The sequence below is a fragment of the Eleutherodactylus coqui genome, chromosome 5 (assembly GCF_035609145.1).
Source record: "Eleutherodactylus coqui strain aEleCoq1 chromosome 5, aEleCoq1.hap1, whole genome shotgun sequence".
NCBI classification, from domain to species: domain Eukaryota; kingdom Metazoa; phylum Chordata; class Amphibia; order Anura; family Eleutherodactylidae; genus Eleutherodactylus; species Eleutherodactylus coqui.
In genome coordinates, this window is record NC_089841.1 from 167,974,850 (window position 1) to 167,992,832 (window position 17,983).

At 41.4% G+C, this 17,983-nt stretch overlaps 1 protein-coding gene across 3 annotated transcripts in view; it reads left to right on the top strand.

The window, feature by feature from the left end:
* TTC28 (tetratricopeptide repeat domain 28) overlaps positions 1-17,983 on the top strand; it is a 543,332-nt gene that overhangs the window by 510,865 nt on the left and 14,484 nt on the right. For all 3 annotated transcript variants that reach the window (XM_066603685.1, XM_066603686.1, XM_066603687.1), the window contains 2 exons: positions 12,946-13,125; positions 14,544-15,264. In XM_066603685.1, the coding sequence (XP_066459782.1) occupies positions 12,946-13,125; positions 14,544-15,264 (901 nt within the window). The remainder of the gene's footprint in view (positions 1-12,945; positions 13,126-14,543; positions 15,265-17,983) is intronic.

Consider the following 17,983-nt stretch of genomic DNA (forward strand, 5'->3'; position numbering starts at 1 on the left):
TGTTCCTCTCATGGCAGGACTTCCAAGAGGCATTTTCTATTAGGATAATACTCGGCCGCACACACAAGGGGGTCACAGGAATGTCTTCACAACATTGTCACACTTACATGGCTGCCTGGTCACCAGATTTATCACCAATAGAACATGTATGGGACCATCTGGGATGTCAACTTCAACAGCCTATGAGTTTGCACAATCTAGAGGTTTATTTACAGCCAATGTGGACTAATATGTCATTGTACTGATGAGTAGACGGTGAGTCTTCATCTTTTTTAGATAGTGGATAACTGATTTTCTCTGCTTTGGTGAATAATTCATTGCTTACGCAAGCAGCAGCACATCTTGAGTATTAAAACTTATCAAATGGTGACTTAAAGGGGTTGTACCAAAATTGCAAGTTATTCTCTATCCACATGATAACTTGATTGTGAGTGTCTAACACTTGAGACTCCCACTGCTCTTTAAACCAGGGGGTCCCATGTCCCTTGTCCTCCTCACTGCAGGCTTACTGCACCCCCTGCGGTAAGGAGGAGAATGAATGGAGTAACAGCCACACAAGTATGCTGCAGGTCCATTTATTTTCAATGAGACTGCTGAACAGCAAGCTTGACAAGTGCTCCATTAACTGTGATGTCACTATGGGTAAGAGAGGCATCCCAGCAATGATGAGAAGAGGGGGACATGAGACTCCCATTCTCTGAATATGTGGGAATCTCAGAGGTGAGACCCATATCAATCAGCAAGTTATCACCTATCCTATGGATAGGAGATAACTTGTAATTCTAAAGGCTCATCGGCCCGGGTACAAAAATTTATCCTGGGGCCCCTCAATTTCTCTTAACCCTTTAACGCAGAGGCGTAACTTGAAGTTCCTGGGCCCCAATGCAAAACCTGTAACAGGGCCCCCAACTATAATGCTTTATTCATAGTACTGGGCTTCTTATATGGAGAAGAGAGGCCTTCTGGGCCCTGTAAGGCTCCTGGGCCCGGGTGCAACTGCATCCCCTGTAGTTACACTAGTGATTCTAGTACAACCCCTTTGAACGTAATTTAAAAGTTGCATAAAAGTCATTGTTTTAGCTAGTTTTCATAAAAACGTGACCATTTATTAATACGATGTGATTTATATGAGGTGCCTGGACTGATGAGTTTTATATAAAGAAGTCTAAGTATTATTAGTACTATTTGATTTACTTTTCTATCGTAGTTCTTGAATGACTTACTGCCTATTTATATTAAAATCTATACAGTCTTGGACAAAACATTTTGACTGCAAAACAGTGTATTCTCCATACTAAGCCAGAACACATCATTGTTGTGGTTCAGTTCTTTATCCAGGGTCATATTCTCAAACCTTACGTCTTATCCGATAATCTTACAAATATAATGAAGCACATGGATTTCTGTGTTATTATGTTTTCTGGAAAGCAAATATATATTTTCAAACCTATAGACCCCACAGAAAAGCAAGAACACATTTATATACAGCATGGCATTGTATTGCTTCGGAGCTCAGCTGGTTGCTTAAATGTGTCCTTGGTTAGATGCTTGTATTGATTGGGATGTCGGAAAAGAAAAGACCCCAGTGTACAACATTTAACATTTATGTTTCACAGGGGGGAAAAAACAGATTGCTTCCTACATCCAATATTTGTAATATTAACATGGATCAATAGCCCACAGTGATTCAGGGAGCTGTTAGAGATATAAATTGTCGAAACATCTTCCGGCCAAAATCTAACACATCGGACTATAATACATATGTAGCCCCACTTAGCAGGATTAGAAGACACATGCTGCATCTCATTTGCTCCCCTCTTCTGCGTATGTGTCATTAACACCTGTGTATAAAGTTACCATCCATTTATATGGCAGCTCATTGCCTGGACTTCATTAGGTTGACCACAATCTCGGAAGTGCGTGAAATATTGTTTTGGCTAAATAGAAATGATCGAGTGCATGAGATCATGTTCTATTCATGCAGCTTTACATTCTAGCCACATATGTTTACGGCACTGTAACTTTACCATATGCTTGAGAGGAGAAAGCTTTTAAAGAACATTTCAGATTTATGGGGACGCATTTGAAGTTGTATAATATTATGTTGGAATTAGTTCTCTATTCTTGATACTAAAACCAGTACTCAGAGGAGTGATCCGGAGCACTTTATGGAAGAATACACCTTATTTCATTTCACCCTGCTTTATGACATGATTGAATGTGATTTAGTAGGTCGGTAGCATTAAAGGTGAGTCTTATTACTGAACAGTGGACATTTTGGCAAGTCGAGTATCCCGCCTTAATATGTCTCCTTTCAGATCCTCACTAGAATGAAGCTTGACAAATTTTTCCTCTTTTTTTATGGGGGAAAACCTTTTGTAATACGATTTCAGTTTTCTCTTGATGTTCTTTTAATGCTGTGACAGTAATTCATGGACAAGACCTTGACTGATATTATGCCAGATAAAGTCACTGTACCATGTAGCTCTATGCATTTTTTTCAGATGTGGTTACTTGTTACCAATAAAGAGACATTTCCCATTAAAATGACTAATAATTGGTACATTTCCTACATATATCAGATCAGCCTAAAATATGTGCCCATTTTCTAGAACAGGGGTGCATGCAGGGAGGATTCCTGGTTCCCTGGAACCCCCTACTGTAAGACTGTCAAATGTGGCCAGTTACCTATCCGCCATGGCAGTGATTGATAGATTTGGTGTTGAACGTGAGCGCCGGGCACAGCTGAAGACTTCAGCCTGAAGTTTCTTGAGGGGTCATCGGATCATCCGGCATTTGGAGCATCTCTGTGGCCATGGCATCAGTGACACCAGTTGTGCCATCCAGTGACGTTGGCTGGTGACAGGTATTGTGCATATGGGCAGGGACTATTGAGTGTCTCGCAAGAAAGGATCTCTACGTGGTTAGGCTGAGGAAGTACATGTGACCAGGTGGTAGGAACAAAGATTACTGTGCAGACAGCAGCATGGTGCAGCGCACAATCTCCTTGGGAAAGGTATGGACACTCCATATGGTGGCAGAGCAAATGTAATCAAAATATTGAATGAATTTGCAGAACAAAATTTGATTTTTCTTGTCTTCTAGCAACAATCTAGGATGGATGTTCCTTCCTCAGTTTTTCTCCACAATCCCGCTTCCCTTTGAGTTATTTTTACGCTACAAGTTCTGCAAACACTCTGCTTTCAATCAGCCGGGCACTACTAGTTCAGTAGTGGTTGGTTATACAAAAGCAATGGCAGCTATAGAAATAATATAAGATACAATGACAGTACAGATTCCTGTCTGGGGTCCGTGCAAAGGTCCACCCCTCTGTTTTTGCCAGAATCCTGATGCTTTTGGGGGTTTAATTTTGCTACAAGCTCTGCAAACAATCCGTTGTCTTACAATCAGTTGTCTGCACAAATAACCCGTAAAACAAGTCAACGGTGTGGTCAGGCAGCAAAGAAAGCAAGTAGCTGGAGGTGTAACCAGTAGAAAGAGGGAAGTTGTGATCCTGCTGTGTGGAGCTCTATATACCTACACCATTCATACAGACTGAACATTTGCACATTATATATCAGCATTTGAGTATTAGAAAAGCTCACACAGTTCAACCCTTTTTGTTATATGCAGTAAAAGCCATGTACTTTTAGCGTATAATGTGGGGTCCTACTGTCACCACAACCATACTGTAAATGTATTTTCCCTGTGGTGTCTTTATTATAGTCAAGATGATCAAAAATATGTGTCTTCCTCTAATATTTAGAACATAAAGGCTGCTTTCACATCTGCATTGGCACAAAATACCAGAAGAATAAAGTCCTTTTTCTTCCTCCAGTAAAATGTCGGGCAGCTGAATGGAAACTGAACGGGCCTCATTATAGTCAATGGGGTCCGTTCGTCTCTGTTCGGTTCTGTCATAAGACGGATCCGTTCGGCCACGGGATTCGCCTTTCCTGCTCCCATAACAGAAAACGGAACTCCCTGCCACACATGTGATAGGAGCCTTGTGGAACAAAAGACAAAAAAAGCAGATTAGTAGTAATATTAAACAATCACATTCCAACAATGACATGAAATTAAAGATGTAAAACACGCCAACACTTTCATTTGGGTTCCAAAGTAATCAAAGAGCAGCGTTACGGTTATCTAAAATGTAATTGTTAGCAGCTTTAATCTACACACGCTGAACATTAGAAAATTCTATCATACCTCTGGCATTATACCAGTATTTGATTTAATTTTTGCCTTGGGTGATAACTACACTATGGTTTCTCAAAGCACTGTGTCCTTTGCTGTCATAAATGAAGCAACACTTTCACTGACTGCATCTTTAAGACGCACACAGCATACAACATGAAACATCATAAAAAATTAAATCAAATCCCACTTCATCCCTCAAGGATAAAATGCTTCATTTGTAAAGCTTCCAACATCCAAACAAGAAAAAATATATATTTTTGTCTGTAGGATATGAGCTGAAAAATAATTTATGTCTCATGTGGTTATGGAGGAAATACAAAAAAACAAATGAAGACAATGCAAGTCAAGGGTTCTACATAATTCTCACAATAAACCTCATTATGTAAGCAAGGACTGCGCTCCAGGCTCCGGCTGAGTCCATCTGACTTTAGCTTATTGCCAAACACTAATTTCTTTAATTTTCCAAAACTGTTGAGCTGGTCATATCGTTTTTAGTTCTGGACGTAAACAGATCATGTTTAAGGTCTTCAAAGGCACAGAAATGCAACGCCGGCAATGTGAAAGTTGCTACTGATAGACACAAGGCTTCTCTGGATATAGCGGAGGTCCCAGGATCAAGTTATGTCTTGAGGTTTAGAGCAGACTGAAAAAATGTCAGCTGCCTGGTAGAATAAGAAGCATTAATCGTCTCAAAGACATACAGCAGATGAGTAATGGAAGGTCAACCGGTTGCCCTATACACATCGGTTCAAAGGGGCATTCTCAGGATTAGAAATATGCCTCATTGTCCCCTATTTGTAAAGTAAAGGGGAACAGTTATAAAGACTTATGCTAAATCCTGGCGTTAAAAAAAGAATAAAATTTTGGGCTTGTAGCACTAAAATTTTGACATTTTTGCTCGTCGACAGAAAAGGGATGTGGCTTGTCAGAAGCTGGAGTAAATTATACCAAAAATATACATCAGATTGGATATGGTGTACATTTCTGAGTACCATAGGTGCACAGAGGAGCCGAAATGTGCCTAATATATGAAGAGGCATGCGCTTCTCTATGTATTAGGCCTATTGTACACCAATGGAAATTACATTAAGACCGACCTTCAAAAGGTCAGTTTAAATAAATTTCTCCCGAAGTTTGCACGTATAACAAATTTCCCAAAATTCAAAATGAATATCCCACGCTATTTTGTCGTTGGCACCTTATTAGTACAGGATACTTCCTTCAGTAATTCTTTCTTTCACATGATGCGGTGTAGATCTGCTGCCTCAGTATACCAAATATGCTTCTATCCCTGTGCAGTACGCTTAACATGCGCTCTTCCGCTGTCCTCACTTCACATGGGGAGCGTGCACAGTTTACACCACAGAGCTTTGTATCCTCGACTTCTGGGAAACACTTCCTGAGATGAGCAGTAGGACTGTCTGGTTTGCTTTGTGAAGACCGCAAGGCCAAAGGAAGGACTGATGTCAGAAAAAATTTAAGGACATCACATAACAAGTGTATTTGGGAATGTGGCAATATGTTTTCGGAAGTTAGGAACGTACTAAACTTTGAAAAAATGTGAAATTCTGCCCTTTAAAGCTTTTGGTGTAGCTATCAGAGGTTGCCCTGATTTCCCACATCTGTGGTGCACGTCACAATATAGATCAGCATGCTCAGAGACATTAATGGCCAAACATATGCCAAAAGGATGTCCTATTTGGCCAGCACAGGTTAGGTTCCCACAGTCCTAACAGGATGGCAAAGCAAAACCAACTACTTCTTTAAACACAACTCTGTGCAGATACAAAAGTTTACCATGTGGCATACTTTTATTCATATTTCTGTCCGTTACATACAGCCAGGTAATTCTTGGCATATGTTTCTCAGGACCGCTTTGCCAACAATCTATGTAAAAGGGGTCTGCTATGTGCAGGAGGCGCTTATGTTGGTACTGCTTGTGGTATTTTTCATTGTCATATTCAGAGCCCCATAACTTTTTTTATCATTGAAGGGGGGGAGGGGGGGGGGGGGGTTGCGGGCAAGCTGTAGTTTTTATTGCTAACATTATTGAGTATGTACGACTCTCATCATTTTTTATTCAAATTCTATTGGGAGACTGGGTCACTTAAAAAAAACGATATTTTGGCATTACTGTTTGAATTGTTTCACCATAAGAGATAAAGAATGCGATACTTTGATAGTTCATACTTTTTCAGGCAAAGCAATACAAATTATGTTAATTCTTTTACTGTTTTGAGGAAAACATGGAAAAATGGTGTTTTTTATTTTTAAAAGTTTCACATTTTTTAAGTTTCTTTCAGGCATATGAAATTGCGATCTTTTGACTGCTTCTACAATATGCACCATACTTCAGTATGGCATTATATCAGAATCTTAACCTTCGTATGTTAGGCCCTGCCACAGGCCGTAGACGGGGCTTAATTTGGTTAAAATGTGGCAGCCCTCTGAGTCTTCATTAGGCCCAGGGCTGCCATGGCAAACACTGGTACCCCACAAACTCAGCACATGGGGCTGATAGTGAGTCAGGGGGGCCCGCCTCCAGCTGACAGTTTACATGTCGCAGTCAGGATTGACTTCCCATGTAAGCTGTCCAGCAGCTGCGATCGTAGCTGGCTGTTCGCGGGACGTATTGGCGGAGTGTTGCCAAGCATGCAGCGGGCTCAGCTCTCGCTTTATACCCCCTCCTGCATCTCTGTAACGTACATGTACATCACAGAGGCAGAAGTGGTTAAGAACCTATAGGTGAGAAACCATAGGGGGAGAATTAATGGCCCTGGTTAGCTCATTTATTGTAATTGTCAAAATCATGAACTTTGCCTGCCGTTTCCCTTTAAAGAGATATTGCTGTAATGTTATAAATGTGAACCCTTCTAACATTCGCAATACAGACATTGTGCAATGTGCCTTATTTTCTTATCAGGCATTTTGGTGAAGGTTGCCTTTCTAATAAAGGCATACTAAATACATTTCATGAAAACAGCTCCCAGATATTATCACCTTAGAGATCTCTTTTGGAAATTATTCCCATGGGTAGGAAAGATTTGAGCGCAGTATTTAAAAGGAATCCAATGACAGATCTAAGACTAACAGTTCACACACTTCAGTCAGCAGAATTTCCTCAGTTGGAATTAATTAGTTGTTGAATAATTCACAAGGACAGTGTAGGATGCATTCAGCCTTCCATCATTACATGTTTACAGAAAATTAGAAGAAAATACAAAGTTCAATAGTTACATTAAATTAACCAAGTCATTGGAGCAACTGCCTTGAAGGCTGTCTGAAAGCCACTGTGACTATATCAGAAGTACTAGGAAAATATAATCAGCTCATTATAGGGACCATGGTGGTCAAACACAAGCCTTATCCAGGTCCCATGTGTGCCTAGCATCATGCTCCTTCTATGGCTATCCCAGAGATGCACCAGATTTGTACCATGTAACCACCAGAAAGTGTTCAGACTATACTTGCATCAATCAAGTAGAAAAACAAGCACCACAATTAACCTCAGCGATTGCCGGAATGGCCAAATGGGTGAAATTGTCAGCCATTATGTAGTAGTCATAGACAATTAGAGATTGTTTCACAAGAATGCAGTCGATAATAATGACTTGGATAAATCTACATGCAGATCGCTAATTAGTGTAGAATCTTCATGATTACTGTATCTTTATGGGTTACATATATATTCTGCATGAGCGGAACATATTAATGTCTGAAGCACCATGCAAAATGCATTTGTGTCAAGCAGAATGTCTAATGTTGGTGGGTGTGGGTTCACAGAGGTCTGCACTTTTTTGGGGGGAGGGATAATTTCTTTATTTTCATTCAATTTTAATTAGGGTTTTTAAAATTTTACTATATTTATTAATTCATTAGGTTTTTGCTTTGTGGGCACCAGTTAGCAGGGAACACATTTTCTATGTGTTCCCTGCTGTTGACATATATAGATCACTGATAGCAGTGATTTAATGGTAACATCCTATTAAATGACTGTTACTAGTGATCTGCGTTCACAGACATGCAGGGACCTGCAGAGAAGACGCAGATTATGTCGTCCCTATATACCTCTGAGATCCCACTGCACAAGGAATACCAGACACAGGTTTTTAGGGACAAGAAAGGTTTCTTTTGTTTTTCCGTTTGAGGGCCATACCACCGGGCCGCTAGTTTATGTGTGGAGGGCTGGACATGACTAAGATGCTTTTTATTTACCAAATGCCAGTCTTTGACACATAATAAAGGCCGTCACATAACTAAGGCAATTGTAAAATAAATCTGACAAATTTCGACTGGTTTGTAAAATTTAATTGGCTTGGACCTAATTGTTTTGCCACAATAGATGTAACTATGAATATCATAGCAGTTATTCTTGTTTACCTTCAAAAATCTTTCTGGCTACCTTAAAAAGTGACGTTTTCCATTGTCATTTGCAGTGTGCCGGTACCAAACCCAAATATCTTTCTAAGGGCAGGCTCACAGAAACGTGATTTAATAGCGTATTATGCGCGTGATGTGGAACAAAGTCAATGAAAGTACACTGATTAGTACACATTGCACATAATACGCATGTAAAAAGGAACAGCATTTTACGGTGTATTGTGTGTGATAGAGTCCTATTGTTCTCTTTGGGTGCCTATTAAATGCTATACATATGCAATTACATTACGTATATGCGATGTTTACACTCAGTGTTGCTAAGCCACCGAGTGGGAAAAAAAAAAAAAAAGAAACACGTCAGACTGCGTATGACAGCGTACGTGAGATACACTGTAATGAACAGTGAGAAATCGGAGGAGACGGGTGGGGGTTATCTTTTTATATAAATAAAGCCTAATCCTTCCATGATGAAAAGCTATGCATCAAAGGCTAAGTTCACACGGGCGAGTGCAATAGGGAGCCGTGAATCCCGCTCCCATAACGCGCTCGCCATCCATGTGAAAGCCCCAAGGATGCAAGGTGTTTTCATGTGAAAACTGCCTTGGATCATTTCGGGGATGCAGGGAACCTCCAACAAGGCTGTCACAGCCGCGGCAGGGGATCCCAGAGTTTCTGCCATTGAAAATAATAGGCGCTGCGATGTGAGATCACGCAGCCAGATAGAACATGCTATGATTTATTTCCCGCATAGCATCCCATGTGTATGAACCCATTCAAATGGGGTTCATATTTGTGCGCCTCATGTTTACAGTTGCACGGATCATTGGAAGAGAGATCTCTGACATTCAGTTCATATTGCTTCAGAGCAAGCAAAGAATGTTCCATAATGGTCCATTCTTCAATTAAAACAAAGCTTTATTTACATAAAACTGAAAATCCCGTTTAATTACTTTTACATGAGGCACTTTTAAAGTGGGGTGTTGGGTTTGTCGGCTGGGACACTCAATGTCTTCCTTAGTGTAATAATTATGCCAGCTACCTGATTAGGATAAAGATAGTTAAAAGTGCAGCTAGAAAACACAGATGGGAACAGGCTTAGACCTCATATCCATGGTCATACCGGTAAACCGCCAGTGTTTGTAAATACCGGGTCTGCAGGCAGAGACCACGTATGGGCAGTGAGTGTACTGCGCATGCCCACATATCACATGCATGCGGTCATGCACAGTATGACTTTGTTTTTTTCCTTAATTCCCCACTCTGTTTCATAGCGGGCTTGCATATGAAATCGCTGCCCATACACAATGTATTGCTTATGTACAGCGTTTGCATATGCTGCCTATACAAATGTATAGGGCTCACGCTTTGTGGTACGATGAGAAATAGAGCATGCTGGGATCTGTTTCTTGTATCTCCACGCACATGTGCATGGATCAATGAAAGTCCATTAACCTCCATTCACTGCGTATCGCGCGGCCGTGCATCACACGCGTAATACGTGGTGAAAAAACACCTGTTGGCATGAGCCGTTAGTCTGATGTCCTGCAAACTTTATAGTTTCTGGTTTATCTTCTTGTTTATTATTTTGCTCTTCTTTCTTCATTCTAACACACATTAATGTGCAGAGAAAGCCTGGCTTTGGCCCGCCGCACCTTTCACCTGGGATGGACTTTTTGAAGTATCGAGCTGAGCCGGCACATTCTAGCTGCTGTGTTATAATGAGGGCCGTTACTGTATATTAAACATTACATTAATGATATGCACGGTTCTTCCCTCAGCTCACCAGCGTATGATATTACTACCATAAATCTATATTCCTGTTTACATGAATATCTGCATATTCCTCTTCTGAACACGCCAGTGTGGCTCGTTTTCCCCATGCTCATTAATATTAATGTATTTGTATGGTCTTCATTTTCGGGATTTTATTTTACTTAATGACTGTAAATGGAAGAGAAATGCAAATGTTCTTTGTTATTTCATTTGCGCGGCTCTTGTATGCAGCTTCCATAAAGCATCATACCAAACCTCAGGGGTTTCCTCTAAATTGGAACTGTGGTTAGGCACTTGTCACTATGACTTACAGTAGCTGCTAAAAGTTACCTGGAGCTAATGCTTTGAGAGCAGTAAGTCAAACGCAATATAGAAGGAAAATATTTCTGGAGAACACTTCCCAGTAGTGGGAAGATACTTCTTGTCAGTTCATACTGTGCAGGGAAGGGAGAGATTGAGCAAATGCTGGTAAATTTTGCTTGAGAGAATGTGAGCAAGTTCACCATGGGCTTTGGTCTATGGATGCCTCCCTAAAGGAATCATTGGTTTTTGTAAACAATTTGTCAGAATGAAGTGAAGAGGTTTCTCATGAAGTCTCCCGAGGCAGCTTAATGTCAGCATGGCTGACCCTAAATCTCCGTTCCTAGCACATACACTGATGTGAGCGCAGGATGCAAAATGAGCACAAGTCGGAGATTCCAGTAAATTCTGTACAATTCTTGGGGAAGCATCAGTACAGCACTAAATATGATGTGTTAGACTATCATGCCATGCTTATGTATGCCGCGCCATGCAAGGGAAGCTCAGACTGCAGTTTATTTTAATATTCATCACAATTCCGTACATGAAAAGGAGATTGCTTGCAGTTCAAACATGGGTTTACAGTACAGGTCAGATTCTGCAAATTCAGTATATGTGTGCGTATCCGCATGCATAGATAGATGTGAGATAGATTCTAGATAGATAAGATAGACACCAGATCAGTGATTTCCAACCAGGGAGCTGTGAAACCCTCTACTGTGAGAAGCTCCTAGGAGTATGGAAGGAGAGAGAATATTTTTTTCGCAGGGGTGCTGCGAGATAAAAACTTTTTGAGGAGGTGTGCCGCAAGCCGAAAAAGGCTGGGAAACACTGAGATAGGTAAATGGATAGATACTAGATCAATGGTCCCAACCAGGATGTTGCGGCAGCCTGGTATGCTGTGAGAAGCTCCTAGGAGTATGGAGGAAGGGAGAGAGAATTCTTTTTTTGGCAGGGGTGCTGCGAGATAAAACATTTTTGAGGAGATGTGCCACAAGCTGAAAAAAGCTGGGAAACACTGAGATAGGTAAATGGATAGAAACTAGATCAGTGATCCCAACCAAGATGCTTGCGGTACCCTGGTGTAGTGAGAAGCTTCTAGGGTAAGGGAGGGAGAGAGAATTCTTTTTTTGGCAGGGGTGCTGCGAGATAAAAAAATGTTGATGCCATGTGCCGCAAGCCAAAAAAAGCTGTGAAACACTGAGATAGGTAAATAGATATGTTTTAACTTAAAGGGGTTGTCTCGCGCTGAAACGGTTTTTTTTTCTCCATAGGCCCCCCGTTCAGCGCAGGACAACCCCAAGGGATGTGTTAAAAAAAAAAAATTTATTACTTACACGAATCCCCGCTCTGCGACGTCTTCCTTCTTCCTACTTCTTCCTTCACCAAGATGGCCGCCGGGATCTTCACCCACGATGCACCGCGGGTCTTCTCCCATGGTGCAGCGTGGGCTCTGTGCGGTCCATTGCCGATTCCAGCCTCCTGATTGGCTGGAATCGGCACACGTGACGGGGTGGAGCTACGATGACCAGCTCTCCGGCACGAGCGGCCCCATTCACCAGGAAGAAGACCGCACAGCGCAAGCGTGTCTAAAAAAGCAAGAAGACATCAGAATTAGACGGATCCATGGAGACGGGGACGCTAGCAACGGAGCAGGTAAGTGAATAACTTCTGTATGGCTCATATTTAATGCATGATGTATATTACAAAGTGCATTAATATGGCCATACAGAAGTGTATAACCCCACTTGCTGCCGCGAGACAACCCCTTTAATAGCTATGTTTTATATACTGTTAAGAATATTCATACTGGTTCCTATCCTCAGTCGCGTATAGGTTTCAATCTCCCTACTTCATCTCATGTACGCATATAATAGAATCTGTTCAGTTTCAACCCTATTTAGGTATCAGCAGAATTTCAGATTGTGAGAGTCATGTTGAGTACCCAGAAAACCATTCCATACAATAGGAGAATTTACCAACTCTATATGGATGTTCATGGCCCCAGCGCTATAAGAGTACACTACTAGCCACTATACTGCTACAAGTAGTCAGAAAAGTAGTCCTGAGTGAAATCAAAGTCAAAAAAGTTCTACTATTGTTTAGCTTTAATGACAATTTTATCTTTTTGTCCTATCCTAATTGGTCAAGGTCAAACGTCGAAGACAATTAACCAGTATTTAAATATTATGTGATAGAAACGTAACTGATTTAAAATGTTCTATTCATGTGATTGCATGGAGATAGCATCTGCTGGTTAATAGAGTGTTGTATATTTTATCTCTACAGGGACTTATGCATTCCAGTGGACCTGTGGGAAGACACCGCCAGCTGGTGCTGGTATTAGAGGGAGAACTGTACCTTATTCCATTTGCTCTCTTAAAAGGGAGCTCATCAAACGAGTATCTTTATGAGCGCTTCAGTCTGATTGCTGTTCCCTCCATCCGATCTCTGAACATAAATTCGAAGGTAAGGGTACATAAGATTAGTTCACCTCAGTGCACAGTAAATTGCTGATACATGCCTAATACTTTCCTCCTGTCCATGAGTGGCAGCATCTATAGATTGCATTTTATAATAAATCTTGTTACCCGTGGCAAAGCAACTGGATGCTGTTATTGTAAGGTGTATTACAGGGCATCCGAGCACGTTCTCTCCAGTCTTCATCTCCTTGCTATGTATCAGTCATGTTTACAGCAGCAGATGAGTGTTCTTATTATGATGGAGGCAGTGACCTGTCTATTTCTATGATTACATTACCTGGGGCAGGGCTGCGTGTGAAAAGACAAAGTTATGATGTAAGGATAAACTGTAAATTGAAGACAGAAATAATAATCCGTCCACACGGGGCGGATTCCCGATGGAAATCTCGTGGTTTGGCCGCAGCAAAAAACCGTGAGATTTCCGCCGGGAGAACCGCTGCTTCAAAACCTGCTGCGGTTTTGAAACGGCCCGACCGCTCGCTCTTCCGCTGCGGCCGGTGCTCCCATAGAGGAGAGCGCGGCCGCATCGTAAAAAAAAAATATGAACATGCTGCGGTCGGCAAATCTGCGCCACAGCGGCAGCTTCTGCCGGCTCAGCCGCAGCGGATTTGCCGTCCCGTGTGGACGAGATTTCTGAGAAATCTCGTCCACATGGCTGGCTAATCCCGGGATTAGCGGCCGCATGCGGATTTGCCGCGGCAAAATTCCGCTTGGAATTTCCGCGGCAAATCCGCCCCGTGTGAACCTAGCAGTGATTAAACAATACAGAGTAAAGATCGGTTTAATGGCTGTGTAGTATGGAAAGAGTCATCCTATGAAATTGCAGTACACGTTTTACCCAATATATTATGTATCATTTCAAGAAAAGGATACCATTACATATTAATGTTTTAATGTTTGTTACATTTGCTGCCCTCCATAGGTATTATTGTACATGTCGTTAGCTAAGCTGGATTCACATATGCAATTTTTGAGTGCTTTTATGTCTTTAGGCCCCCATACACTTTAGACTAAGTCGTCCAAACCGGTCAGTAGCAGTAGGTTCAAACGACTCAAGTGTATGGGGGTGACACAACGTGTCCCCCAACAGATGATGTTGGGAAAAAGAAGGTCCGGTAACGTTGAATTTCAACGCCTGATCCTTTTGTCCACCAGGTAATAATCTGGCCTCAGAGCTGTCTGGCTGCAGTTTGTATGTATGGGGGAGCTGGTGGACACAGCTGTTGATCAAATGACTGTTTGTCCAACATTTGTTGAAGGTGTAATGGCACCTTTGGCTATGATTGAGATCTGCCTAAGACAGGCTTGCCCAAGTATTGTGTTTGAGAAGGATAAAGGCTGTTTACAATGCTTCATCTACTTGTGTAAAATGTTTGACTGTACTGTTGAATATTTATTTTGCAGTCACACTTGCGGAAGAATGCTCCAATATACTCAAGTTCTACCTCAATGGCCGCTGTTATTGGAAACCCTAAACTTCCCCCATCAGTGATGGATAGATGGCTGTGGGGTCCAATGCCCACTGCAGAAGAAGAGGCTTACATGGTGGCTGAATTGTTGGGATGTCAACCTCTTGTTGGCAGCTTGGCCACAAAAGACAAAGTGATGAGTGCGCTCACCCAAGCTGAATGCGTACACTTTGCCACCCACATATCATGGAAACTTGCAGCTCTAATACTAACTCCTAACAGTGAAAACAACTCTGGGGCAAACAAAAGCACTTTTGGCAACACCTATACTATTCCAGAGTCACTACAAATGCAGGACGATGCCAGTGATGTGGAGAGCATATCAGACTGTCCGCCTCTCCAAGAATTCCTGTTGACAGCAGCAGATGTCTTAGATCTTCGGCTCCCTGTTAAATTAGTAGTTCTGGGATCTTACCAGGAATCCAGCAACAAGGTTACAGCAGATGGAGTCATTGGCTTAACACGAGCCTTCCTGGCTGCTGGGGCCCAATGTGTCCTTGTATCTCTTTGGCCCGTTCCAGTTGCAGCTTCAAAAATGTTTGTTCATGCTTTTTACTCATCACTTTTAAATGGAATGAAAGCAAGTGCTTCCCTCTCGGAGGCAATGAAAACAGTACAGAGCAGTAAGCAATACTCACATCCATCAAACTGGGCAGGTATGATAATTACTTTGTGTCTACACTGTACATCATTTTTATTGGATGCAGCTGCTATCCGTGTCATTTGTAACTCTGCCTTGCTACTTGGTGTTACATTTGCAGTATATCTTCAACTGTCATCACTTTTTCTGAGTGTTGCAGTAGGAATTATCTGCAACAAAATCTAATTATACTCTACAAATGTCTTTAGAATCATCCTTACTTCCAAATGCCCATTTTCTTAAAGGAGCTTTTTCAGGGAAATGCTATTGTTCATATATCCTGAGGATAGGCCATCAATAGTTGATCAGCTGGGGTTCACCACTTGGGATCCCCAGCTGATTGGTTGACCAGGCATCTGCTGTCATTGCCGCTACATACTGAGGTACTTAATGCAAGCCACTGCTCTGACCCGTGTAGTGGCCGGTGCTTGTAACTGCAGGCACAGCTCTTATTACAGTCAATAAGAGCTGCACCTGCAGTTACAAGCGCTGGCGACTACGAAGGAGCTGTAGCAGCAGCTTCACTTCTTACCCCAGTTTGTAGCAACAATGACAGCAGGCACCTGGTCAACTAAATGGCTGGGGCCCCGAGTGGTGGACCCAATTAAATCAACAATTGATGGCATGTCTGGAGGATAAGTAATCCATAGTCATTTCCCTGGAAAATCCCTTCAATGCCCAAACATCCTTAAAGGAACTCTATCACCCAATTTACTGCTATGCCCCATAAACTAGTGACAATATTACGTAGGTACCATGAAGACATGCTGTTGGGTCCTACCTTTTTACTTATAAAAGTACAGTTGATATGGATATATCAGTGTTTTCATGTGCTGAGCGCTGTATGCAAATGAGCCTCAAACCATCCTATAGGTGGTCTTGCAGCTTGTACTGGTCCTGGCTGCCTCTGCTCAGTCCTCCCCAGACCCTCCCTCTGCCTAATGATTGACATCTACAGTTCCCTTGATGAGCTGTAAAAGATGGTGGACCGTGAAATATATCTAATTCTGCCACAGAGTCCTAAGAAAAAAAGTTGGAAGATGTGAAATTTATAACTAATAACACATGGAAAACCCTCAATTCTGTTGTGTCCTTTAAAGAGATTATCTAACTTTTAAGAACTGATGGACTATCCTCAAAATAGGCTGTCAATATTTGATTGGTGGGGGTTCGCTGCTTGGGAACCATACAATTGGGCTGATTGAAGGGGCCGCGATACTCTTGGAAGTTCCACCGCCTTTCTTAAGTGTTTACATCCAAACATTATCATATTTGTATTCAGAAGTTAATGGGACAAGCCTGTAGACTCCCACCTGTCAGATATTTGTGGCCTGAGGAATGAGCCATTTTTAAAGGCTAGATAACTTTAAATGATTTCAGACCATTACTTCAATAGAAAAACTCAGTATTTCAGTCATAATAGGGCTGAGTTTTTCTGTTAAGGCAGGATTTTAGATAGTGAGAGTGATCACTAAAAATCCCTTTTGAGGGCTGGTATACAGCTATGGTAGTGGTCTGAAATCATTAATGCTGTTGACTTTAGGGGTTCCTTTCTCTGTCCATTTGACTGTCTCCTTGACAGTCATATGCAAATCCCAGCCTTTAACTAGGGACAGGTCAGTCTGCACAGTAGTTACCCTATTCATTCCCAAGTGAATAAGACTGAGCTGCGGTACCAGGCACAGCCACAGCCATATGTATGGTGATGGAGTGCCATGCCCTCCTCAGTTTTTCTATTTTAATATGGTCAGAAAACTCCGTCCTGCACCGATCAAATATTGATGACCTATACGAAGTCCTGGAAAACCTCCTTAATTGCAAAACACATATTTCTATTATTTCAAATAGGACATAACATGATTCAGATAATCAACATGGGTCAAAATCCAATCATGTTTTTGCAACAAAAGCCCCTTCATGTTTGTCCTGTTCAGATGCTACCTTGAAGGCTTGGTTTACACGTCAGTGAACTGCAAACCCAAGAGAAGCATATATGCAGTACGACATGCCCAAGTAGCTTATGGTTATCTCTCCCACAACTATCCATTGAATGTTCATAGCATTACTCCAGCATAAACATGGAAATAGAAGAAACCATACCATACACACACACATATATATATATATATATATATATATATATATATATATATATATATATATATATATATATATATATATATATATATATATATATATACCAATCCAACAATAACTCCATAATATGGGAAGATTTATTTGCAGTTCCTAATGGGAATCAATTGGACCTTTGCTCTTAATAACCTAATATCAGCTTCAAGTGATGCTAATTGTTGACAGGATAAATGGCAGCATTAGCGCCACTACCAATGGTCCAGCGGAATGAAGGTGATGCCTCACACCATGAGAGAGGATGCAGCAGCGCTCCGGCTGTGGCAGTAACTAATCTGCCTCTGAACAGTAATCCAGAAAGTTCAGCAAATTAAATTATTGATCAGAAGTCCTCAGTGCGGTGAAGGTCTGCTTTATTGCCTCTCATATGTTAACTGAAACATAATGGCAAGGAAAAGGTTGGAATCAATATTTTAGTATAACCTGTTTATTAAGAAATTGAATGAAAAGCCCACAACTAGAACATCAGAAGAATGAGGTTTACGGAATGGATTTCCTATTTTCTGTTTTAGTGGTAATAATTACAGATAAATGTAATCTAGCCTTTTACTGGAGAAGGGATGGATTGCTTCATTTGGGTCCCT